We start from the raw sequence: 27,279 nt of genomic DNA, 5'->3' as shown, positions 1-27,279 counted from the left end.
GCATAACAACTCTCCTCATCATTTCTCAGGGTTTGGAGGACTGAACCAGGTAAATCACGTGAATATGTTTCATAATCCGTATAGTAGGAGAGAAATTAGAAGTGTAATTACTGTTACAGTAGATCTTTGAAACACTGAGTTATCATTCCCAACAAGTATCTGGCTGCGTCCCTGTCACTGATCCTTAGGGCATGTGACGTTACTTTAGTTATGATAGGTTTTGGTATTGGAATACGCTCACTGTGAGACCCTACAGTGGTAGGATCTGATCTCCAGAGAGCGCCTATCTTTGAACGTTTACAAGAACACAATGGGATACACCAAAAAGAAACAAGAAAGAAAGTGGGAAGGAGTGAATTCGCGGGCAGAAGAGGAAGAAAGGCAAAGGCAAGGTCGAGTTCGGGAAATCAAAGGCGAGTCCAAAGAAGTAGCAACGATTGGGAGGGGTAGTGGGAACCGCAGGGCAGGAGCCGGAGTCAGTTAGTTGAGGGGCACGGGTGGTGGCGAATGAGTGGCTAGTCCGGTGACTCGCCAAAGCGGGCACCCGGGCGGAGGAGGGGGAACAGGAGGGTGGGGCTTGGCGAAGGGCAAAGGCAGGGCAAGACTTAAAAGGGAGATGACCCCAGCTAGTTGATGCCACCAGTGACTCCAGACGCCCCGGGCGAGGGGACCCCACGAGGGACCGCGGCGGGAAAGGCCGGCCGCTGGGGCAGCCTCGCGAGGCAGGCGCTCGCAGGCGAGAGGGAGAGCCGAGGAGCGCCCGGCAGCCGCGCCACCATGTGCGAGCTGTACAGCAAGCAGGACACCCTGGCGCTGAGGAGGAAGCACATCGGGTGAGGGCTCGGTAACTAGCGCCAGGGGCGGGGAGCCGAAGCGGGGCAGGTAGCGGGCGAGCAAGAACGCGGCGCGCCGAGGCCCCCCGGGGCGGTGGCCCGCCGAGCGCGAGACGCCGCCGCCCGGCAGCCGCACCTGCGCACTCGCGCCGCAGCCCGCCCGCCGCGCCAGCCCCCGGTGCCCGCCGCGCCTCTGCCGGGAGGGAACGCCGCCAGCCTGCTCCCGCGCAGTCCGGGCGCTCTGCCCCCCGCCGCTGCCTGGGAGCTGCCGGCGGCTGCGAGAGTTGTCCCACGAGGGTTAATAGATCTAGGAGGGGAACTATTCCAGGGATGGGGGCTGAGACGGAGATGGGTAGCCCTCCGCCAAATCCCACCAACCCGAAAGCTCTCAAAACTGTGAACTCAAAGATATTTAAAAAAAATTTTTTTTAATCTTTATTTTTCAGAGAGAGAGAGAGAGAGAGACAGAGTTTTAGCTGGGGAGGAACAGAGAGAGACAGACAGACAGAATCCCAAACGGGCTCCAAGCTCTAACCTGTCAGCGCATAGCCCATTCTCTGGGCTCAGACTCACCAACCCGAAGATCATGACCTGAGCCTGAGCAGAAGTCGGGTGTTTAACCGACTGAGCCACCCAGGCGCCCCTCAAAAATATTTTCGACAGTGGCTATGAAAACAAACTAATTCTGACAACTTTTGTTTAAAGTGAACTTTTTCTTCTTGCTTGCGTGGTTAGGAGATAAAGGGTTAATCCAACCAGAAGAAAACCTTAAAAGACACTTTGTTAAGGGTAAAATAAGCTGTGCCCTCATTACAATGAAAAAATGCAATGTTCTTTCCAGTCTCCTTTTGTTTTGCGCGTTTTATAAACGACTCGGTAAAATACCGGTAAGCTTACAGCACTGAATGTTAGGTCAGACCTGGGCTCTGGTCCTAGTAGGGTGTCATGTTACCTGTGTGACCTCTGTCAGATTACTTTAATTTCCTCTTCTGTGGGAGTAGGAATAACATTCTGCTTCACAGGAGTGAGCAAGTGAGATTAATAAGCATGATCTGGTTTCTAAAAAGGCACATGTAAATATAGATGATGATTGTGGCCACTGTAAAATCAAAGGCCTGCAATACTCACATGTAATTAACAAGCACTGTCATGGGTAAACTTGAGAGAGGACTAGGGACGCAAGAAAGAAAAGAACTAGTATCTACTTCTGAGAAATGCTAGGCGGTTGCTCCTACTGGTCTCCTGGTCTCAACCCAGACGTTTCTAGATGGCCTGTTGGGAGATTGCTTGGAAGGAACTCTCTCAACCCGGCATAGCGGAAGCCAAAATGGTCCCATTCCTCTCTCGTTACTCAATCACCCCCTTGTCTTTTTCTGTTAGTTTTCAATCCTATATAATTAGATTCCAGTGAAAACCCAATGGTTTCTAGTGTGAGCAGAAGAAATTTTGGGAAAGGAGGAATATCACCATGGACAGCCCTGAAAAATTTTACCTGAAGTCTGAGTGCAACGTGTAAAGTACCGTTAGCAAGGGAGGATGCAGTCTGAAGTTACTAGCCCACATTCATGACAAAAGTTTCCTTTGGCTTTTAACGGGGAGTATAAACTAACAGTTGGGTTTGAGCTAATAAGACATTCTCATTAAATATTAGTTTCCTTTTAACTGATGATGCTTAATCTGAGGCAATTTTAAATTAAGATTACCTATATGTAATAATTAAAATACTTTCTAAAGTAAAGTATTTTACTTTACTTATACGCAATAAATAAAATACTTTCAATTTAATATGTAAGCATTTCATTACCTTCCAAAATACCTCCAATGCATGTGGCACTTTTTTGTGCATGCAAAATCACCAAAATAAAAATAATATATTCTATTTTACTTTCTACATATCCATAGAGCTAAGATAAAAAAAACTTTCGTGATGTTTCTATGTTACTAAAATTTATACTCCAAGCATTCTAAAATTTATATTCCAGACAGTCATCCAAGTAACCCAAAATATGGATGACTTTTTATTATGCTCAAAATAATGGATTAAGGGATTAGAAGAATAATTGGATTTCATTATTTAAGAATGGAAAATCCATTTGATACAGGACAAGTACCACTCAAAAGACATGGGAATGGTCTCCTATAAAATCTCTTTTATAGTATTTAATACCAATTTATTTATATTTAGCTTTTAGTGCTATTCATTTCTTATCAATTAGATCAGAAAGGGAGAGGGAGAAAACAAGCAGATACTGACTTGAGCTATGGTATTAGGACAGTCTACTATCAAATTCAGGTTTTTTTTTCACTTGTTGGCTGTGTAATCTTGAACAAGTGTCTTGATTTTTCTGAGCCTCAGTTTCCTCACCTATAAAAATGAGAATAATAACCCTATTTCATATGATTGTCGGGAGGATTAAATATTTGTAATATTTATCAGTTCCTGAACATAGTCAACCTTAAAAAAAAAAAAGTTTTTTGTTTTTTTGTTTTTTTTTCTGGTAGAACAAAACTTCCCAAAGGAAAATTAGTTATTGGTTGGTGTAATTAGAGCTGTCAGAGTTGATCCATGTGCCTCTAAACTGAGTTGTCAAATCATGGCAAATTTCATATAACAAATACATGAAATATATGAGCAGGGTCACGAATGGGGGATTAAGGTGAAAGGTTCCAGGCTAATATGAAAAAAATTTTTTTTAAATGTATGTCACCCAGGTTGTGTTTCCCTTTCCTTTATGTAACTGTAATTTTCCACTGATCATGACCTTCATTGAAAAGGAAAAACACCGAGCAGTCCTCCCAGACCAACGTGTTTCCTTTCATTATCTCTAGGCCCTCATGCAAAGTGTTCTTTGCTGCGGATCCCATCAAAATAGTGCGAGCCCAGGGGCAGTACATGTTTGACGAGAGAGGTGAACAGTACCTGGACTGCATCAACAACGTGGCGCACGGTACATGTCCTGTCTTTGTTGTGCCGTGAAGGATACGTTTGTGGAGTAAGGCGGACAGAGCACCACTGATATTTGTCCCAGGAATTGCCAATGGCTGCAGCTCCTTGGCTGAATGGGGTCAGTCGTCCCTGCCAGGAAAAGTTACAGAGCAACATGGGAGAGAAGGAAGCTCAACTTTTTCTTTTTCTCTTTTTCTTGCTTCAGAATCCCCCTCACTGCCCAGGAATTTAAAATTGTAATTTCTTTGTTTGTTTGCTTTGTCTTCTAAATTCTAGTGGGACACTGTCACCCGGAAGTGGTCACGGCTGCCCTGAAACAGATGGAACTGCTAAACACAAATTCTCGATTCCTTCATGACAATATTGTTGAGTATGCCAGGCGCCTTTCAGCAACCCTGCCGGAGACGCTCTCTGTTTGCTATTTTACAAACTCAGGGTATGTTTCGAAGTTTCCCACCCACCCCCATTCCCACTCATCTCTTTGTTTACTCTCTCACACGTATCTTTCTTTTTGATTTGTGGTGGAGCACAGACGTCTAAAAAGTTTTTCTGAGATTCTTGCCACTTATTAAGTGAACACACGCGGGGGCCCTGCCGGTTTGGTTTTCTTCTGCTTTTGCTCCATGAGCTTGTGGACGGCATGCTCCAGGGTTTTTGGCACAGCCACTGATGATTAACATGTGTATGTCACTCAACTTTTTATTACCAGGGCTTCCCTTGGTGAAAGGTAAGGAAAGCATATCTAGAATGCTTTAGTATCCCTAAAGGAGAGACACCTGGGTTGTAACCATGGCAAAAATATCCAAGCTGGTTCTCACGTGACAAAACCTAACCAGTCGTATGACACTCACCTCTTCAGACACTAGAGGAAGCAGCTAAAAAAATTGATAGGGACCCCCTGCCTGGGTCGTTCAGCCTCTTAAGCCTCGGATTCTTGATTTCCGCTCAGTCATGACCTCATGTTCTGGTGAGTTGGAGACCCACATCCTGCGGAGCCTGCATGGGATTCTCTCTTCCTCTCTCTCTCTCTCTCCCCCTCTCTCTCTGCCCCTCCGCTGTTCACCCTGTCTCTCTCAAAATAAATAAATAAAACATTAAAAAAATTTTTCTTAAATAAAGGAGCACCTGGGTGGCCCAGTCGGTTAAGCATCCGACTTCAGCTCTGTATAAACAGCTCAGAGCCTGGACCCTGCTTCAGATTCTGTGTCTCCCTCTCTGCCCTCCCCCACTCGTACTCTGTCTCTCTCTCTCTCTCAAAAGTAAACAAACATTTAAAAATTTTTTTAAAAAATCAGTAGGGCCTGGGCAGTTTTTTTGAAGCACGAATAATGGATTTCAGCAAAGAAGGAATTCTACTAAACGGATATAACTTTTGTAAGACTTTTGTTAAATTTTTTTTAATGTTTATTTATTTTTTGAGAGAGAAATAGAGGGTGAGCAGGGGAGGGGCAGAGAGAGAGAGACACAGAATCTGAAGCAGGCTCCAGGCTCTGAACTGTCAGCATAGAGCCCGACATGGGGCTCGAACTCACGAACCGTGAGATCATAACCTGAGCTAACGTCGGACGCTTAACTGACTGAGCCACCCAGGCGCCCCTGTAAGACTTTTGATTGACTTGTTTTCTTAGGCAATTAAACATTTCCCTAACACAAATACAAAAAAAGGAAGGACTAAATTCAAAAGAATAGATATGTTCCAACTTTTAAGTTCCATAAATTCAAGTTATTCTGTATCCATTCTATGGAATATTCTGCAGACGTTAAAAATATGTGTTTGAAAATACATTTATAGTGACATGTGAAAAGCTCAGAGTGCAATATTATATTGGGAGGAGACTTGCACATACAGCATTAAACTCATATTTTAAAAATTATGTGTATGTATATATGATTAAAACTATTAGAAATTCTGTAACTGTTTGATCATATGATATTGTGATTCACATTTCTCTTTTCAATGAGATTTTAAAACCAATTTTGTAGGCAGAAGATCATTCCTTTTTCTTTGTAAAGAATGAAGAAATTTTAGGATCCAATTTGTTGTTATAAAGCATTTCTTTGCCTTCAATGAATTAAATACCATAATATTTACCTTTCACTTCTAAAGAATCCTACACTGTCAAAAAGGGATTGCTTCCAAGAGCACTGTCACCAGAGACTAGAGGCAGCAGAGCCTGGGATGGTGCAAAGCATAATCCTAAGTTAAACGGTCTGAATGCTGGTTCTACCTCTTATTAGCTGTGAGAGCTCAGAGAGCTCCTTAACCTCTCTGAGGCATTGCTTCATCCATACAAAGGAGACAGCAGCCCCCGCCATACAGAGGAGTTCTGAGAATAAATGCAACCAAAACACTCCATATGATGTCTGGCAGAGAGCAAACATCCCACAAATGATTATTTTCTTCCTCTGTGTCTGAGTAGTATATTTAGACTGCCAAAACCAGAAAGAAAAATTATGATCTCCATTGTATCAATGAGGAGCTGATCAAATATTGGGTCAGTACAACTTAGTTTTGTGCTCCAATTAAGGGGCTGTCGCACTGCCATTCCTCCGAGATGAGGCTTAACGCGGGCTTCCTGACATCCTCCAAGTCCGCCACCTACTAATGTGGCTGAACTAGGCTGAAATTTGAACTGAGCAGCATATCCTTTGAATTGGGTTTCTTCTGTGTGTCTCATTCCTTATTGAAGACCTCTGGGGAACTTGTATTAGAAGGATGAAGTGAGATTTGCTGAGTGAGCAAGACTAAAGGGGAAAGAGAGGACTGCAACTTACTTCTCCATCCATTTCTGAATAACTGGGATCTTACAACTTTGGTAATGAACATTTTGAAACATTTTTTTTTAAGCTTATGTCATGTTGATCCCTGTCTCTGTGTTATCTTAGATCTGAAGCCAATGACTTAGCCTTACGCTTGGCTCGGCAGTTCAGAGGCCACCAAGATGTGATCACTCTTGACCAGTAAGTTTTGGATGCAAGACTTCTAAGCAAGAAGCTCCTTCAGACACAAAATCGTATTGGTCCTGGCCATACCAAATACCACAAGCCCATGTGGAGGAGGGCGGCACAATGATTTTTATTCTGTATTAAGGTATCAAGGCCAGCTTAGGCCTGGAGAATACCTAATTCTGTTGAAGTTCCTGCAAACAGGGGAGGATCTCTTGGATGCTGTGGTCATGGCTAATGGGCTTTGCATGAATCAGGGCTTGCTTTTTACACATTAACTGTTTGTTGAGCCACCACACTGCATAACTCAATTGTTCTCAAAATAAAAACATAACTGATGTCTTAAAACTCTATACATTCTCATCATTATTGTGATTATCCACTGTAATTAATTTAAAAGATAATGATTTAGGGCAAATTAAAAAAAATTAATGTTATTTATTTATTTTTGAGAGAGAAAGAAAGCACAAGCTAGGGAGGGGCAGAGAGAGAGGGAGACACAGAAACCCAAGCAGGCTTCAGGCTCCAAGCTGTCAGTGCAGAGTTCAGCGCTGGGCTCTAACTCACGAACCTTGAGATCATGACCTAAGCCGAAGCCGGATACTTAACCAACTGAGCCACCCAGGGACCCCAACAATTTAGGACAAATTTCTTATTTTAGAAACCAAGTAAAAGATAGTACTTTCTCAGTTTGTGACTATTAACAGTCATTTAATCTCACCTTCTAAACATGAATTTTTACATTTAAACAAGAAAGCTGACAACCTCCATTCCTTATTAAGATTTTTTTCTTTTATTTTTTTTCTACCTCTCCACTAATATCAGACGCAGAAGCTTAAATTGAACTTCTTCATTTCTTGCCCTTATACAGGCTTCTCTTGTTTTATGTGCTGAGTGGCATATTCATTTTCTATTGTTGCTATAACAGATTACCACAGATTTAGTGGTTAAAGCTACACAAATGTATTCTCTCACAGAGAGAATAGGTCAGAAATCCAAAATGGGTCTCATGGGGCCAATATCAAGGTGTCAACAGAACTGTGCTCCTTCTGAAGGCTCCTTCTGTTTTCTTGCCTTGCCGGGCTTCAAGAGGCTGCCTGCATTCCTTGCTTGGAGTCCCTCCCTTCCACCGCCCTGCCCCCCCCTTCCATCCTCAACCTCTGACCACCAACCCCCTGCCTCCTCCTTTCACTTGTAAAGACACCTGTGATTACATTGACTCTCCAGGATTATCTCTCCATCTCAAAATTCTTAATTTAATCACATCTGCAAGGTTCCCTTTGCCATCTATCATATTCCTAGGTTCCAAGGACTAGAATGTGGGCATCTGGGGGGGGGGGGGGTGCATTGTTCTGCCTACCACAGTTGATTTGTTGGTTCTTTTTAAATTTCCATTCTCCCTCACCTATAGACAGCTATTCTAATGTGTCTAGTGTATATCTTTTATTTTTGTGTTCTTATATATTATATTTTGCGAATCTGTTTTAATTTTATAAAAATTGTCATAGATCTTTTTCTGTTTCAAACTTTCCCCCTCAGCACTGTTTCAAGACTATATTGCTAGATGTACATCTATTTTTCTAATTCAGTGTGGTCTGATAGAAATATGTGAGCCACATAGGACATTTAAATTTTTCCAGTAGCCAATATATTTGCAAATATCATTTCAATAGTTAATCGATGTAAGATATATTGAGATTTTTCTCTTTTTCTTAAAAATTTTTTAACATTTATTTATTTTTGAGAGAGAGAGACACACAGAGCTTGAATGGAGGAGGGTCAGAGAGAGAGGAAGACAGAGAACCCAAAGCAGGCTTCAGGCTGTGAGCTGTCAGCACGGAGCCTGATGTGGGGCTCGAACTCATAAATGGTGAGATTGGACCTGAACCGAAGTCAGATGCTGAACAGACTGAGCCACCCAAGTGCCCCTCTTTTTTCATATTTTAAATCTTTAAATCCAGTGTATGTTTTACACTTATTGCACATCTCAATTCAGAGCCAATGCATTTTAGGTGCTCAGTAGCTACATGTGGTTCCCCCCACTGATGGATACTGTCACTGTCCGTTGCTCCTAGCTACCACAAGTGGGTCTGCAATGAGCATCCTTGTACATGTGCCCTTATGGACCTTTCTAAGAAGCGCTTAGGGGTAAACACCCGGAAACAGGATTGCTAGTCCATAGGGGTACTATGGTGCTAATGTGATTAAATACTACCAGATCAGTTTCCAGAATGGTTGCAACACTCTACACAGTGCATGAAATTTTCTATTTCCCTCTATCCCCACCAAAACCTAATAGTATCCTGCTTTCTCATTTTTTTTTTTTTGTAATTTTGGCCAGTCCAGTGACTATAAAATGATATCAATGTTGTCTTACTTTGCAGCTTTCTAATGATGAGTTTGAGTATCTCTTCATAAACTTACATGCATTTGTGATTTCTCTTCTGAGAATTACTTGTTCATGTTCTTTGCCCATTTTTCTGTTGGGGTTCCCATCCTTTTCTTGTTGGTTTGTGTTTACTTGTATAGTCTAGATCAAAAGATCTCAACCTTGACTGTGTCTTAAAATTACCTAGGAAATTTCTTTAAATGCCAGTGCCTGGGCCCCACCCCAGACCGAGTAAAGAAAATCAGAAGTATATATTTTTAAGTTTCCCCAAGTGATTCTACTATGCAGGCAGAGTTAAGAACCACCATAGAGTTAATCTCTTTTAGTTTGAGACATTTCAAATATCCTTTCCTTCCCTATCATCTGTCTTTTAGCTTTGTCCATGATATCCTTCAACAGGAATCTTTAATTTTGATCAAATCAAATAGATAAAATTTTCATTGTACAATTTGTGTCTTCTAAGTTTTGCTAATATCTCTCCCTCTACACCCACTGCACTCCCCATATAATGAAAATGTTCTTCATTTTCTTCTGCTGCCTTGTATGAAACCCCCCTGGTGTCCACTGTGTTACATTTATGTGTGGATGTGTCTCTGAGGTCCTTTTCTGCCCCAGTCTTCTCCTTGTTCTTATTCTGCATACTAACTTTATTACTATGGCTTTGTAGCATGCGTTAATCTATGCTAAGGGAAGTCTTCTCTCTTTGTTTTATCTATTCCTGGGCTTTTTAAAATTTCTTTTCCAGATCTCTTAATTATGCCTTTGGGAAAGAAACAGAAAAGGGTATATTATAGCCACCTGTATTTTAAGTGAGAGAAAGGAATCTCATAGCCACTTGGCTACCTCTCAATCTGAGTTCTTCTTGAAGAGATCTCATGCTCTTCCTGACTTGTATTTGGCCAGCCCATGCAATCAGACATCCCACAGAAACCATTCCAGACAGAAACACAGCCCATTCTGGGATATGAAGTTATTTTTAAAATTTACTAGAATGTAACTGTCAAATACATTTAAAGAATACATACTTACAAAGTTTTTCATGAAGCTATAGAAAATAATTTTTTACATGTAGACAATATAATTTAGTACATCTAATATCATCCTAAGAAATTAAGGGTTTTTTTCCTGTTGAAAAAAAAATTGTCTATGGGACACATACTTGGTTTCCTATGTGTTTTATTACACGAATAAGGAGAACTGGACAAATTAAATGCCAGTCTTGCCATGAAAACTTAGATCCCGTAGAATTAAATCTGGCACCAAGGTTTAGATTCTCCCCGGATGATTAGGAATACTGTTTTTCATATACTACAAAAACATCCTTTGCTGAGTGATTTTGGTTACTGTTCTTTTTCTTTTCAGTGCTTACCATGGTCACCTATCATCTTTAATTGAGATCAGTCCATACAAATTCCGAAAGGGCAAAGATGTCAAGAAAGAATTTGTGCATGTGGTAAGTATCTTAGAATCCAAGAATCAGAAAGTTAGAACTGGAAGAATGCCTAGTGATAATCCAGTCCGATCCTTTCATCAAAATAAAACTATGAAAAAGAAACTAAGATTTAAAGCAGTTATGTGACTTACTAAAGTCAAAAGGCTAGTTAATGACAGGACGTGGTTTAAAATCCATTGATGAGTGTCACAATGAGCAAATTAGTACAGTTGTAGTGAAAGCTAGTATTTACAGTTGTCATTTTATTTTATTTTATTTTATTTTATTTTATTTTATTTTATTTTTGCCTTTGGTCTTCAATTACTTTTTCTGTCACTGATGCCAGCTTGAAATTCAGAGTTGAATCTACTGTGTATGAATGTCTTAAAACTAAATTGCTCTATGCTACATTATTATACAGAGTTATGAAGTAAAATAAATAGGAAAGACAATAAAGAAATCAATCAAATTGTTGAAGCATTAAAACAGAGCCCAACTCAGGGTTCGAACCTGTGAACCGTGAGATCATGATGTGAGCTGAAATCAAGATTCGGACGCTTCACTGACTGAGCCACCCGGACACCCCGAAATGCCTTTTTTTTAAGGCTCATTTGTCCGAGAAGTAAATCTTGAGAAACTCTACCATTTGATTGTTTTCAGGCACCAACTCCAGATACTTACAGAGGAAAATACAGAGAAGATCATGCAGACCCAGCCGGCGCTTATGCAGATGAAGTGAAGAAAATTATTGAAGAAGCTCATAACAGTGGAAGGAAGGTTGGTATCTGCAGCTTTGAAAACATCTTAACATTGTTTATAAGATGGATTGAAATCATTGTGAGAATTGGAGAGGCGAAAAGGATTAGAGCGCAATGCCCTTTTTGTTCTTCTCTGCTTACGTTTCACTTGGTTCATATTTTTAAAAGTTCATTATTATAATCATGCCTCTAAAACTATCTATTTTTATTTATTCTAGAAATGCAATCACTATGGCTTAATTCTCCCCTTCTCAGTGGGAGGCAGACTATGGTCCAAAGGGGTAGGGGAGGAGAGGATTAGGAAAGACTCTTCCAAATGATGGAGGGAGGGGAAGAGGCACAGTGGTCCTGGGACCTCAGAACCAGTGCAGGCTCCCAGGCCCAGGACGCCTTGGTGCTTCCCTTGAACTGGTTCAACTGTCCCGAAGCTGCACAGCCCGGGTTAGCCAAGGCAGAAAAGATGTTTCTCCAATCTGAACCTAGACTTCTAAGACAGCACCAGAATCCCCCAGAGTAAGAGTTTCCATTTTCTCAGTCGTCACCCTACTAGCTTAACATCAATTCTCAGCCCATTTGGGGGTTACTTATGTGCTTTGCCTTGAATGTTTATTTATTTTTGAGAGAGAGACACACATAACACACACACACAGAGACAGAGACAGAGAGACAGAGCACGAGTAGGGGAGGGGCAGAGAGAGAGGGAGACACAGAATCGGAAGCAGGCTCCAGGCTCCCAGCTGTCAGCATGGAACCCGACGCAGGGCTTGAACTCAGGAACTGCGAGATCATGACCTGAGACGAAGTCCGACAGGACACTTAACCAACTGAGTCACCCAGGCGCCCTGACATGTGCTTTGCGTTTAAACTGGCTTATGGCATCAACATGGTAATAAAAAAAAAACCCTCCATTTTGATGAAAAGGAAGTCTTTGCTTTTTCCAATTCAAATATTTTTATCTTAGTGCCTGGAGAGTCATTTGCATTTCTTAACTGTTTTTTTTCCATTCCGTTCATTTTCCATATCTTCAGATGTGCTATCTGCGCAGCTAGCCCTCAGCTCTACCTGTTGTGGGGAGCTTCATATGCTTTCCTTTTTGTTTGTTTGTTTTGTTTTGTTTTGATTTTTGGCTTTTCTTATTCAAGCATAGCCTATTCTTCTTTACACAAACGGTAAACAGTTCTTCCAGGGAAATGCTTACATTATTAAGATCACATGGTCTTTTTGCTGCTGCAAAGGTTCCCATAGCTTTTGGAGCACATTAGCATTCAGTAGTTATTGAATTGATGCTTTCCTGTTAAGAATGCTGAAAGCAATGAGCAAATAGAAGATGGATGCTTCAGAATATTAGATGTGCTTACAAGGTCAGGGAATTTTAGAGAAGCAATCTCTTAAGTCCAGTGGCTTCATGTTATAGCTAGTAAATGAAATATTCCAAAGGGAAGAACGTAAGCCAAGGTAATAGAGTTACTAAGATGTAGTCTGGTTCTTTTGACTTCGTATCTCATACTATGTCTATGCTTTCTCTGCTTGATTCAGTGGTATCTATTTTCTGCCCCCATTTTCTTCCCCTCCAGAGCATTTCATCTGCAGTTCCTTTTGTGAACTGCCTAATTCCATTGAGTTAAGCCTGGGTCAGGGTAAGAAGTAGAAATAAGGCGCAGTAACTAAAGCGCGTGGCCACAAGTCACTCTCCCCTTTCCTTAGAGCAGATTCCGGGCGCAAGCAATCCTCATTCACCAAGCTGAGGAAACAGGCGCCACAGGAATGGGTTTAGAACCTGGGTAATTTTTTAGAAGTTCATATCAAAGACTGATCCAAACATCATTCTCGTTCAGCCAGTCCTCATGAAAACACTGCATTTAAATTAGTAACAGAAATGGAAGTCGCCCTCTCCACCGTTCCACTGGTACTGTGGAATTTCCGAAACTGATGCTTCAGATCAGTTTGCATTTCCAGCACGGACATCTTTTCTTGGTCATCAAATGGCCTGTCTGACACCTGCCACAGGCACATTCCCACCCAAAATAACCTGCTCTATAAAAAGTCCTCGTTTTTAGGGGGTTCAAGGGGAACCTAATGGACTTTGACCCCATCTTCTCTTGTGTAGATTGCTGCCTTTATTGCTGAATCCATGCAGAGTTGTGGCGGACAAATAATTCCTCCAGCAGGCTACTTCCAGAAAGTGGCAGAGTATGTACTTGACTTGGGCATCCTTGGTCAGACTGAAGGCTCTGTGACAGTTCTACAAGGCCATACTGGTTAAAATATTGAAGTACTTGCAGACTAGCTGGTGAAGAGCCACTTAGGCATGCCTGCCACACCGGGACTCCCCGGAGCCCCTCCACCTTTCCAAGATCCAGCAAATAAAGGGTGTTGTGGTCCAGCAGGGGGCCTCCAGGACCCTGCTCCATTCCCCAGCCTGGCATCCTCTCTGGCTGGTGCCCATGCTTACCAATCAGTAAAATTGGAAGATTAACCCTGCTAAACACTACTGGTTCACTTCTTTCTCTTCCCACTTAAAATGCCACAGTAGAGCTTACATCAAGCAGCACAAACCTCCATAATATAGAATATGTCTAATCTGGAAATAATGTGATTATATTGCAAAGTCAGTGACATCACGTAGATGCTTTGGGGATTTGAGCGCTGAAATGTTTTTGACAATGATTACAAACCTCAAGTTAACGACATTTTTTCAAGTCCTCCATAATCTATATCTTCGTGGGTGGGTTTGGGGACCCTCCGTGACCCGAAGGCATTAGATTTCCTTTTTGCTTTTCAGATATGTACACAGAGCAGGAGGTGTGTTTATAGCTGATGAAGTTCAGGTGGGCTTTGGCCGAGTTGGGAAACATTTCTGGAGCTTCCAAATGCATGGTGAAGATTTTGTTCCAGACATTGTCACGATGGGGAAACCAATGGGCAATGGCCACCCAATGGCGTGTGTTGTAACAACCAAAGAAATTGCAGAGGCCTTCAGCAGTTCTGGGATGGAATACTTCAATACGGTAAATTTTGGCCTCCCAGTTTATGCTAAGAGAGAAAAGTAATGCATGTTCTTATACTTCTTGCCAATGTAATAAAGAATAAAGTTCAGTATTGCCAGCTAACCACCCCAGGACACTAGCCAAACTTGGATCTAACCATATTTCATTCTATCTGGCATAATTCTTGTATTTTTCCTTGTGTATCTTTCCCCTTCCTAAAATGATTAACTGTTCTTGTAATAAATGGTTGCCTTACTAAACTCTACAGGTTATGTTTCACTCACAGATGATATGATCGCCTTTATTTTGTATCACATTTAAATTCCCCAAGCATTTCTAAAGTGTTTAGATGATACAGTACTATAAATGTTATATGGCTGTCACAGGAGATACTAAATTTTCTATCTTTGGGAAATTTTATTTCCTTGGTTTTACCCCCAAAAGTCATGAACTTTAAGCTTGGAAAAATTATTATAGTTTGTGCAGTATGTGTATTAGGACTTGTGACAACTAATAGTAAGATTCAAACCAAGGACATAAATTATTTGGAGAAAATGTCATTGCGTAGCTGTTTTCACACAACTGTTCAGGGACTGAAGTCCACATCCCCCTCACTGAACCACATTCTGAAATTCTTAGTTCCCAACGCAGTGTCTCGTTTTTGTTTGGATGAACTAATAAATTCCATGATAGTCCTTCATACCAATTATGCGGCATGGAGACTATGATTCGGAATGAATTTTCACTCAGTCGTAAATAAATAGAATCACACTATATCCTAAATCTAAAAAGTTTCCATCACAAGAGAAAAACTTATTGAAATTATATCTTTATCTGCTTATGTATGAGCCAAATTTCTCATAGATGAAGCAATACCACTAATTCAACTATTATGTTTTTATCTTTTTTCTGCAGTATGGAGGAAATCCAGTATCTTCTGCTATTGGTTTGGCTGTCCTGAATGTAATTGAAAGTGAAGACCTTCAAGGAAATGCCACAAGAGTGGGGGATTATCTTACTGAATTACTCAATAAACAGAAGGCTAAACATACGTTAATAGGAGATATCAGGTGGGCTTATCATGAGATTGTCATATGGTTACTCACTTTTCCAAATGAAAATAACTTATCTTATAAACTTAAAATAAATTACATAAAATTTAATCTAGAAAATACTGAAAAACATAAAAAACAAAATTTGTTCTTTATCCAGAACCCTGATATCACCACTGTTAACTTTTGGGTGTATACCTTTCTTGACTTTTATACTTCAATAAATAAATAAATAAATAAATAAAATAAAGCCAGTATTATTTCAGCCTGTAAAAGATGAGAAGAAGGAACGTAAAGTAACTGTAAATAATTTTTCAAAAATTATTGAAAATGACATCCTGGAGGGGCGCCTGGATGGCTCAGTAGGTTAATCATCCAACTGCGGCTCAGATCATGATCTCAAGGTTCACGGGTTCGAGCCCCACATTGGGCTCTCTGCCTTAACATGGAACCCGCTTCTGAGCTCTGTACCCCCTTCTGTCTTTGCTCGTCCCCCACTCATTCTCTCTCTTTCAAAAATAAACATTAAATAAATAAATAAATAAATAAATAAATAAAATGACATCCCGGAAAACTTGATATTTTTCATAGATATATATAAACTTTACATATTTATCATCATTAATGTCCTGAGAAGCTAAGTAGTATGACAAGGTTGTTTTTAAGACTTTTCTTTTACAATTAAGTAAAGAAAAAAAAAAAAGCTGGATGAGAAAAACAACTTGGTTCAAAAACTAGAAAGACCTGTGACAGTGGGTTGGTATCTTGGATTAGAATCAATAACAGTTACCCCTACAGGGAATCATATCCAGCTTTAAATAAAAATGAGGTTTAGGGACAATGTTAATCTTTTGTGACAGTGCAGTGTCTGATAGAGTATCTGTCAAGTTTTCTTTCTTTACCTTCCTCAGGGGCATTGGCCTGTTTATCGGAATTGACTTGGTGAAGGACCAGCAGAAAAGGACCCCCGCCACAGATGAGGCTCAACATGTCATCTACAAGTAAATACACCCCCACACCTGACTGGTGTCCTGGCTTGAAAGATGTCCCTCCCCCCCCCATTTGAAAGCTTCCTTTACTTCCTCCCACCTCTCCAAATAAGGGAAGTTTGAGACACATGCATGAGAATATTGAACTGCTCTGTGTTCACATCATTCTTTTTTTCTTTTCTTTTCTTTTTCTTTCTAGAGAGGGAGGGAACCTTTTTGCAAGTGGGGGAGGGGAAGAGAGCGAGGGAGACAGAGAATCCCAAGCAGGTTCTGTGCGATCAGTGTGGAGCCCAATGCGGGGCTGGATCTCTCGACCCCGAGATCATGACCAGAGCTGAAATCAAGAGTCCATGCTTAACTGAGCCACCCAGGCACCCCTACATCATTCTTAAATAATCTTAGTTACCATTTGTGTGCACTCACATATATTTCCTGCACTAATTAGGATGAAAGAAAAGCAAGTGCTTCTCAGTGCCGATGGACCTCATAGAAATGTGCTTAAAATAAAACCACCTATGTGCTTCACTGAAGAAGATGCCAAGTTTATGGTGGACCAACTCGATGAGATTCTAACAGGTCTGTTCACAGATGTTTAAGATGCCACCCTGTCCCACACCCAGTCATATATGATTGTGCTTGTTCTTCATGACAGAAGTGAAAGCAGTTGGAAATGAACATATGACTTTGTATATAGAACTAGAAAAAGAACTAGAAAAAGAAAATAATAACTATGTAGACTCTTAGTTAAATCAAAAATTTCTGTTTGCACTCCCGTAACTACAGATCTAGGTTTTTAAGGAACTGACACAACTTTATTTTTATTGGTTCTCACTTTTTTTAAAGTTTATTTTATTTATTTTTGAGAGAGAGAGAGCGAGAGAGAGAGAGAGAGAGAGAGAGTGGAGGATGGGCAGAGAGCAAGGGAGAGAGAGAAAATACCAAGCCCCAACTCAGGGCTCGATCCCACGAACTGTGAGATCATGACCTGAGCCAAAATCAAGAGTCAGACACTTAACTGACTGAGCCACCCAGGCGCCCTTATCTGTTTTTGCTTTTCAAAAACTGCATGTCTGCATTGTACTGTGCACCACAGACGCGGGAGGATATGGTATTTCAGCATTGTACCATGAAAATGCAAGAAACATTATTAATAAAAATTACAGGTTACAGGTCAACAGTCATTTGCTATATGCTGAACCGTTTGACTTGTCTATTTTACTTATTACATTTAACTTTTGAGGGTTTTTTTTTTTGCCATTCAGAATTATTCCTGTCATAGAAATTTAGCTTTTGATTACCTATATTATATAATTCGGTAGGTTAATTTGTTTTTCTGTTATAAGCATAAACTGAGATTGAAAGTAAACTAGGAATGTAAAAACCATGTTGAAACACATAACGTACTGTCCAACGTTAAGATATTTTGGGGTTGCTTTAGTTATATCTTTAAGATTCAACTTCTCTGCTCCCTTCTCAGACGTTTGGGGTTAGGGTAAGGCTGAGAAGCCAGGAATAACAGAGCATACAACATAGATGATCAATCTTGGAAAAGTTGAGAGTCAGCCCAAGTTATTTGTGATGTAGTCACTGTCTTTGGACCAAGGGCACACTCACACTCACCCCTGGCACACTTTTCTCACACACCTGCATTAACGCAGGTCCTTTGGAAAGGCCGGGTAGAAGAGTGTAGGATAGGCAAATCTGTCACCATTGCTTCAAAGTCACTTCAGAGCTGGAGCATTACTGACCGTGGGCCAAAGAATTTCCTTTGAATTTTTTTTTAACGTTTATTTTTATTTTTGAGACAGAGAGAGACAGAGCATGAACGGGGGAGGGTCAGAGAGAGGGAGACACAGAATCTGAAACAGGCTCCAGGCTCTGAGCTGTCAGCACAGAGCCCGACACGGGGCTCGAACTCACGGACCACGAGATCATGACCTGAGCCGAAGTCGGCCGCTTAACCGACTGAGCCACCCAGGCGCCCCGAATTTCCTTTGAATAACGTGAAGGAAGCACACCTAGCAGGTTCAGTGCCACTTGTAAATGATAATGATGGAATGCTGCAATAAAAGTTTAAAAGCAGCAATTCTAATAGTGACATGTTTTAAACACATTACATTTACTTGATTCTTCATGAAGCGTACTTCTATAGATACCACAAATTTTTTTTTTTAATTTTGTCAATGTTTATTTATTTTTGAGAGAGAGAGAGAGAGAGAACAAGAGGGGGAGGGACAGAGAGAGAGGGAGACAGAATCTGAAGCTGTCAGCATAGAGTCTGATGCAGGGCTCGAACTCAGGGACTGCGAAATCATGACCTGAGCTGAAGTTGGATGCTTAACCGACTGAGCCACCCAGGGGCCCCAAAAATGTTTTTTTTTTTAAATATTTTATGTTATCCTGTCTTCTCCACTATATCTCCCTTGATGTAGTTGTGGAAGAAGCCATCGGAGCCAGAAGTGAGAGTGTGACCTCTGAGAATACTCCGTGCAGAACAAAGGTAAGAGTCTGCTATTCTGTTTTTAGAGGAAAAGGTTAAAACTTTGGAAAATTAACTGAAAGGAACGCAAATTAAAAAAAAACTGTACAATAATTTTTAGAATAAAATCCACCTTTGCTAGGGTTGGCTTACTGTTGCAATTTTGAGTGCACAATTAAATTTCAAGGCAAGCATCCTACCACTTGAAAGGAATAAAACCAAAGAACCATTATTACTGGATCACTCTCATACCCTCCTTCCGAAAAAAAACTCCTCCAGCCTGCAAAGAGGGCCTTCAAAATAAAAAGAGAAATGATTAAAAATGTCCTAAGCATCCTCCTGTTGGAGGGTCACCTGACGCTGCCTCGGATTCCCGCACACCATTCTTTTTTTTTTTTTTTTAATTTTTTAAATGTTTATTTATTTTTGAGAGAGACAGAGCATGAGCAGGGGAGGGGCAGAGAGAGAGGGAGACACAGAATCCGAAGCAGGCTCCAGGCTCCGAGCTGTCAGCACAGAGCCCGACTCGGGGCTGGAACTCACAAACCATGAGATCATGACCTGAGCTGAAGTCAGACGCTTAACCGACTGAGCCACCCAGGCGCCCCACTGCACATCACTCTTCAAAAGCAGCAGAAGCGTTAGCAGGGTGGCTCCAAAATGCCAGGGTTCTGTCCTGAAGTGAACTGAAGTATAAACTTCAAATTCTGGGGCCTGAGAACCATCTGGCACCAAGTGGCCTAGTTTCTGCATTTGATGTGCTTCCAGCAGAGGGCCTTTCCATTCTCTCCCTGAGCCGCCCAGGGTGTGAGAAAGTGCTCCCCAGCTCAGGAAACAGAGAGGCAAAAACTTGAGAGGCTTTGTTGCATAATTTGCTATTTGTTTATGACTTGGACACACAAAGGAACACTCAGTGCCTCGAAGCCGCCCGCACATATGGCACCCTCAGCAAGGTCCTTCTCATGGAAAAACATTAGGCCCTTTGAGAGAAAATGGTTTGCTAACAGGACTGCTTCTGTTTCTTGGTGGAACACAAACCGATTCTAGAAATCAATTCTTACCTGCAGTTTAAGAGCAGCTTGTCAAGGCTAGGACAGAATCGTAGCTGAGAACTGAGCAAGCATTGAAAAGGAGCCTACAAAAAAGGGAGCTCTCAATGAGAATCGGATGCTAGAGTTAGCGAACACGTTTCTGAAATTTTGGCTTGGAGTCCCAAAATTTTTTTTTAATTTTGTTAATGTTCATTTATTTTTGAGAGGGAAGCAGAGAGAGAGAGAGAGAGAGAGAGAGAGAGAGAGAAAATGAGAAGAGCGGGGGAGGGGCAGAGAGCTCAGGAGACACAGAATCCGAAGCAGGCTCCAGGCTCTGAGCTGGCAGCACAGAGCCCGATGCGCGGCTTGAACCCACAAACTGTGAGATCATGACCGGAGCTGAGGTCGGACACTTAACCGACCCAGCCACCCAGGCGCCCCTGGAGTCCCAGATTTTATGCTGACCTCACATTTCAAAGGTCCACAGAAGATACTCACCAGGGTTAGAGAGGAACAGCCAGTGTCATAGTGACCTGTTTGCCTGCTGGCCTGTTGAGTCGGCCCTGCAGAGGCCAGGCGGCTCGGAGGGGGGGCGCGCCTGCTGGAGTTTGTGCGCCTGCGCCTGTCTTGCAGATGCCTAACGAAGCACACTCGGAATTGCTCAGTGAAGGCACCTCGGATCCCAGAGAAAATCCCAGCCGAAAGAGAAATGGATTGTGCACAGATAAGCACTCGCTGCTCAGTAAGAGGCTCAAGACATGAGAGATTAACATTTTAAAGCAGGATAAATATCCAGGGTTATAGAGAATGAATGGAAGTGTCTCTTCGGTTAGTACCTGTGTTGTACCCTCTAACAGTAGAATTTGCATTTCATTTAGATGTGTAAATAAAAAGGTAACAGAGTGAAAAGAATAAGCCAAGTGAAAATCAAACCATGTCAAGATTATTAGTTCAGCCTCTAGCCTGTTAATTCCCTACTTGTGATTTCTGAAAGTACTTTATTTATTCTACTAAACTTATGATTCAAACTGAATATTAAGTTGGCGGTTTTACTTCTCATGTGTTAATGTTTGAAATGAGAGAGCAAAGTATAATAGGTTCCTTAACTTTAGAGACGTGGTGCCTTAAAATATGAATGAACCATTCTTTATTGATTTAATTTATATATATTTTGGGGCTATAATCAAAGATGATGTAAACCAAAACATTTTTACTAGAAAAGCGTACCCTTGTTTTGCACAGAACACTAGGGGTGGTAAAAATCAAAGCCATTTGGAAAAAAATCGCATACAGCAAATGTTAAGAAGCAAATGGATAAATCAGGGGCACCTGGGTGGCTTAGTTGGGTAAGCATCCAACTCTTGGTTTCAGCTCAGGTCTTGATCTCACGGTTTGTGAGTTCAAGGCGTGCATCCAGCTCTGTGTTGACAGCACGGAGCCTGCTTGAGATTTTGTCTCCTTCTCTCTCTGCCTCTCCCTCACTCATGCAAACCCTCTGTCTCAGAAATAAATAAACATTTTTTTTTAAAAAAAGAAGTGAATGGATAAATCAGACTTCTGGCAGAGGACTAGGTAAATCAAGATCTTGTGGAGTCGTGGTGGGGGCCTGGAGGCAGCAAAGAACACAAGAAATATATTCAGAAACACAAAGATGTAGCTGGACCGGCAGCAGTAGTCGAAGCACTGTGCTCAGTGAGGAGACCTCAGCTCTGTCTAAGTCAGGTTGTGACGCCTTGTCCACTTATTTACCTGGCAGTTAGGAAATTAACTTCCATCCAATCATCTTCCTTTCTCATCAAGTTTATCAGTACCCAGCACACTCCCACACACACAAGAGAGGGAGCTTTGGGCGCGCGTGCCCACGTACACACACACACACACACGCACACGCACACACACACACACACACACTTCTAACCACACATTGGCAAAGGGAAGTGAGGAAATATGGGACCTCCAGATTCTCTTTGCAACATGCTGATATCGTGAGACATTCACTTGGAGGCCAATATACTGAACTTGGAAGAAATTTGAATTTTAGTATTTTAGTATTGACTTCCCATTATCTCTCTATTGCCTTCCTAATACTTATTAAACTTTGTATTTTGGGTTTTGTTGCATGAAAAAGAGAGAATAATTCTGCTGTGGCTGTTTTCATGATAACTGAGAGGGATGTTGAGAGGAAAATGTAAAATCTTCCTTTCTGAGTTTGTCATTAATTAAAAAGCTATTTAAAAAAGCAAAGTCTCGGGGCGCCTGGGTGGCGCAGTCGGTTGAGCGTCTGACTTCAGCTCAGGTCACGATCTTGCGGTCTGTGAGTTCGAGCCCCGCGTCGGGCTCTGGGCTGATGGCTCGGAGCCTGGAGCCTGTTTCCGATTCTGTGTCTGCCCCTCTCTCTCTGCCCCTCCCCCGTTCATGCTCTGTCTCTCTCTGTCCCAAAAATAAATAAAAAACGTTGAAAAAAAAATTTAAAAAATAAAAAAAGCAAAGTCTCATTATTAAATACTTTTTTCCTCCTAAAAATATAATTGACCCTGTGGATTCTGGCTGGATAATGCTGAGGTTGGTTCCCAGGAGCTGGCAAAGAGGAGGGGGTATAGAGATGTCTGTGGTTGGCTTCTAAGGAGCACATCATCAGATCTTTCACAACACAGGTCAACACCCCTATAAGCACCCTCTCATGGGCATGCTCAGTGTTTGTTCTCTTTTCTCATTGCAGAAGGTATATATGCTCAAGAGAGGAAGGCAAAAGCAATCCATACCCGCGTTATATGTTTCCAAGTATAAAATAGAAAATTAAGACTTTATTCTTTGATATACTCCCACTCTTCTTCCTTGCCTATAAATTAGATTTCCATAATAAGGAGGAGAGATCTGGAAATAAATGACATGCTCCTGGATGTAACAGAGACTACCTGCGTATGAGGTTCCTGGTAATCCCTTCGTTTCCGTGATGTCACAATTGAGGGTGTGTCAGTTTGGGTCCTCTGGGTCTCTAGATTGAGTCCCAAGATAGTTGAAAGTACAAGAGATGGCTTGGGGGTAACTCCTGTGAAAGATAAAGAGGCAAAGAAGCAGTAGTCAGGAAAAGCTTTCAGGTCTGACATGTATGAAAAGAGAAGAGTCAGAGGGAAGATTTGAGCGGGAAGAGCCTGGACTGAGATGCAGCTCTGTGAAAAGTCTCTGCCAGTGCACGGCTTACCCATAAAAAACTGCTGGGCAGAGATGACCGGGCCCTGGGAGCCCTACTGTCTCCCCTCACTGGCTGGGAGCTCCCAGGGAACACGTATCCAGCTTGAATGCTGCTGTGGATCTTGAAGATGCTGTAGCTAGCGGCTGTCGGCTGACTGCACTCCTCACCACAGGCTCCTTCTTGAAGGGAAACGGAGCAGCACACCCATGGCTGCCATAGTCTGCCCCTTGTACCACATGGATCCACTTGCCCACACATTTGGGGAGCAGCTCTTCAGCGATTCCTTAGTGCATCTCTCTTCCTCAGGGGAGACTTAGAAGAGTGAGCTTCGTGGAGCAAACTACAACTCCTGTCACTGCAAGTAGTCTCAGGGCCACAACCGGTACTCATCATCTCCCTTCTCCACTACTGACATTCCACTCACCTTTGGCCATCACTTCTGGACGTCCTAGTAGTGGTGTGTCTCAAACCCTCATTCCTCTGGAAACTATGCCCTTCTCAAGCCAGGGCTGAGGCACTATCCATTCACAGCTACAATTAGACAAGGAGTACCAAGAGATATCAAAGTGTACCATCTGAGTTTCACAGATGTCCTGCCTCCCCTGCTGTGGAACCACAGTGCTACCTCCCCCTACAGATAAAGGTCAATTAACTCTGCCAATATGGTGACTCCAACTCCTGCTTTCTAGATGCAAGGTGTCCAAGGTCCTCATGTGTCGGTTGGAGCTTACAGTTTAGCGGAACTCTGACTTTGTCCCTCCCCAAAAGTACACCCCTTTGGGGACCAGAGGCTCCAATGCTACAGATTCCAAAGCTGTAGGGATAGGAAAAACAAAATTCTTCACTGAGTCATCGATGGTAAGTGGGGCCATTCCTGATTTCACCCCTTGGATCTAGGATCCTCCTGGGGACACACAGTGCCTTATGGAGGTCCCTGACTGGGTGCAGATACTGCCATCTGAAGGATAGCACCCCATCCTTACAGAGTATGACCTTTAAGTGGGCTCCTTAGCCGTACCTTTATTCGGGAAGGGCATTCCAATGCTCTACCAGAGTGACAGCTTCTGGATAATGTAAATGTAATACAACCAGCCTATTTCATGGTCATGGGCCCGCCCTACCCATTTTCATTGTAAAGTGGGCTCCCCTTTGGATGATATTTTGTGGGATTCCATGTGTCTCAGGCACTCTATAAGCCCCTAGATTGTGGTTATAGCTTAGGCTCTGTAAGTAGGAGACCCAAAGGCAAACCCATACCCTAAATAGATGTCTATTCCTGTGCAAATAAACCACTGGCTCTTCCGGGACTGAAGGGGCCCAATGTAGTCAATTTGTCACCAAGAGGCCAGTTGATCTCAAGGGATGGTGTCATGTCAGGGACTCACTCTTGGTCTCTGCTGCAGGCAGATTAGGTATTCAGAAGGGGCAATAGTTACATCTGTCTTGGCAAGTGGGAGTCCACGCTGTGGGCCAACACATTGCCTCCATCTCTGCCATTATGACCACTCTGCCCATGTACCCACTTTGCCTTTTGTGAAGTGGCTAATGTCAACTAGCCAAGTCATTTTGTCTGCTTGGTTGTGCAGTACCTCTTCCATGGTGGGGGCTTTTTGGTGGATGTTAACAGGTGATTCAAAAACGTTTTAACATGTGATGTTTACTCCATGTATTCATTCCTGTGCCTTTACCCATTACCCCCTTTGTCACAGGCTCTGACACTTTCTTTCAGGCTCCTGACCAGCTGACCAGGCCACTCACCACTGCTCATGAATCCATACACATGCTCACCTCACTTCTCCTTTACACACCAAGTGGATGCTCTGACGCACAACTCAAAGTTCTACCATTGGAAATTTTTCCCTTGCCACTGTCTTTCAAGGCCACCATTGTGTGTATCTATAATGTGGCCATCATCCCTTTTACTGAAATGATAGATCCCTGATTCTTGGTAGGGTTCATCTCCCACCTTCTTGAGCAAACATGTCTTACAGAGGTTTCTAATATACTAGCATACTCTAGGATACTATATAGTGTATTCCAGTATATTACCTCTCTTCCTACAAGATCAGAACGATGTCATCTGTAATGAGTCATTGATATTCTTCAGAATGCCCAGATAGTCCAGATCTTTTGAGGCTACGTTATGACAGAGGGCAGGAGAGTTGACGTTAGCTCTGGAGCGGAAGTGTAGAGAAAGAATAGCATCAGTTCCAAAAGAAGGCAAACTATTTCTGGTTTTTTTTTTCTAAATGGGTTAAAATAAACATATTCCCCAAATTAATGACCACATATCATGTACCTGCTCTAGTCACCTGCTTAGTCACCTGCCCTAGCAACACCACCGCGTCTAGCACTGCAGCTGCAATTGGGGCTACTGCTTGGTTGAGTCTGCAATAGTGTAAAGTCACTTCCCAGTTATCACCTGGTTTCTGTAGAAGCCAAGTCGGCTAGTTAAGAGGACAAATGATAGGAACAGCCACCCCTACATCCTTCAGACTTTTAAGAGCGGCACCAATCTCCACCATCAATACCCAGAATATGATATTGTCTTTGACTTACCATCTTGGTAGGAGAGAGTGAGGGCAGGTGTGTAGAAGGGCAGTCAGAGGCTTCCACCTGGCCTTCTCCACTATGATAGCTCTTACTCCACAGGTCAAGGACCCAGTGTGAAGGTTACTCCAACTGCCAAGTATGTCCAGCTGAATCATACCTTTGGGGACTGGGAGAACAGCCACAGGTGTCCTTTACTAGTGAAGCCTTAAAGAACAGTGAGTGTTCGGGGCTCCTGGGAGGTTCAGTCGGTTAAGTATCCGACTTCGGCTCCAGTCATGATCTCATGACTTGTGAGTTTGTGAGTTTGAGCCCCACTTCCGGCTCTGTGCCAACAGCTCGGAGCCTGGAGCCTGCTTCGGATTCTGTGTCTCCCACTCTCTTTGCCCCTCCCCCACTCATGCTCTGTCTCAAAAATAAATAAACATTAAAAAAATTTAAAAATAAAAAGAGCAGTGAGTTTTCCAGCCTACATCCTTCTAATAAGACTTGGTACTCACCTAAGTGGGAAGACTTCCTTTGTGGGCAGTATAGGCAAGCAGATATACAGGCTTTATACTGGGCTCCTTGTAAAGAGGAAGGAGATGGGTGTTCCTCAGGGAGAGAAAGAAAAAAGCTCAAATTCCAAGAAAGGACATCAAGCTGAAGTAGAAGTGGGGAAAATTCAAGACCTCCTGAATGGCTCTGAAGCAAGGAATCTATGCTTTGATGAGTCTACCTTTTGTTAGTTTACTCAGAGACATTTGATATATTTTTAGTGCCATAGCAAATAACATCGTTTTTTAAATTTCATTTTCCACGTATTCCTGGCATTTAGAAATAAAGTTGATTTTTGCATATTGACTTTATTTTAGCAAACTTGCTAAACTTGCAAATTCCAAACGTTTGTCCATTCTTTTGGATTTATACATATATTTCATCTGAGTACAGTTTTACTTATTCCTTTGTGATGCCTGTGTATTTTTCATCAATGCTCCAGTCTTCTCTTTATGGAATTCCTTTAATTATGTGTTTTCTTAAAGCCACTTTACATTATCCTTTGGATTTCATTGTTGATTTCCTTCACATCAATAACCACTCTATGTTTTGTTATATCATTTTATTGTATTTTACATTTTTTTCTGTATTTTCCCCGAGTTTTTATTTTGAAAAATTTTCAACCTTCAAGTAAGCTTCATATAGTAATGCAAATTCTATATATCCTTCACCTGGATTCACCAATTGTAATATTTTGTTCCACTTAGTTTTCTGGCTATATACTATTACACACAAACTATTTGGCTTTGGCTAAGCCATTTGAGCCATATGAAATTTAGTTGCTGATATCAAGTCAACTTACCTTAAATGTTTCACCTTGTTTTCCCCCCTAAGGGAATTCTCCTATAAATCAATTATCATATTAGAGATATTTAGCATTAATTTATAACATTATCTAATATTCAACTCCTATCCAAATTTCCTAAACTGTGTCAATACTGTCCTTTATAAGCCTTTTTTTAAAAAATTCAGAAACCTATCAAGGATCCTGCGAAGCATTTAGTTGTCACTTCTGTTTAGTCTTTTTTAATCTAGAATATTTCCCTATTTTTTTTCTCTCATCACATTGGCATTTTTGAAGATTCCAAGCCAGTTGGACGTGTTGTAGAATGTTTTCCAATTTGAACTTGTATAATTTTCCTCATGACTAAATTCA

The 27,279-nt window shown here is 41.8% G+C and overlaps 1 protein-coding gene across 3 annotated transcripts in view; it reads left to right on the top strand.

Moving 5' to 3' along the window:
- Nucleotides 1–595: 595 nt before the first annotated feature.
- Nucleotides 596–27,279, top strand: part of ETNPPL (ethanolamine-phosphate phospho-lyase) — a 40,002-nt gene continuing 13,318 nt past the window's right edge. The window contains exons 1-13 of one of the 3 annotated variants that reach the window (XM_060654463.3): nt 597–833; nt 3,663–3,781; nt 4,057–4,216; nt 6,667–6,741; nt 10,478–10,568; nt 11,208–11,324; nt 13,413–13,495; nt 14,088–14,313; nt 15,208–15,362; nt 16,256–16,345; nt 16,779–16,909; nt 18,766–18,833; nt 20,477–22,092. In XM_060654463.3, coding sequence (XP_060510446.3) covers nt 634–833; nt 3,663–3,781; nt 4,057–4,216; nt 6,667–6,741; nt 10,478–10,568; nt 11,208–11,324; nt 13,413–13,495; nt 14,088–14,313; nt 15,208–15,362; nt 16,256–16,345; nt 16,779–16,909; nt 18,766–18,833; nt 20,477–20,605 — 1,644 coding nt within the window. In that variant the 5' untranslated portion in view covers nt 597–633 and the 3' untranslated portion in view covers nt 20,606–22,092. Of the gene's footprint in view, nt 834–3,662; nt 3,782–4,056; nt 4,217–6,666; nt 6,742–10,477; nt 10,569–11,207; nt 11,325–13,412; nt 13,496–14,087; nt 14,314–15,207; nt 15,363–16,255; nt 16,346–16,778; nt 16,910–18,765; nt 18,834–20,476; nt 22,093–27,279 lie in introns of those variants that run through there. The other 2 variants (XM_060654464.3, XM_060654465.3) reach the window with 2 other exon arrangements.

Source organism: Panthera onca, chromosome B1 (genome assembly GCF_046562875.1).
Source record: "Panthera onca isolate mPanOnc1 chromosome B1, mPanOnc1 haplotype 2, whole genome shotgun sequence".
Classification (NCBI taxonomy): domain Eukaryota; kingdom Metazoa; phylum Chordata; class Mammalia; order Carnivora; family Felidae; genus Panthera; species Panthera onca.
Note: the sequence above shows the minus strand (reverse complement) of the source record. Positions and strands in the feature narration are given on the sequence as shown.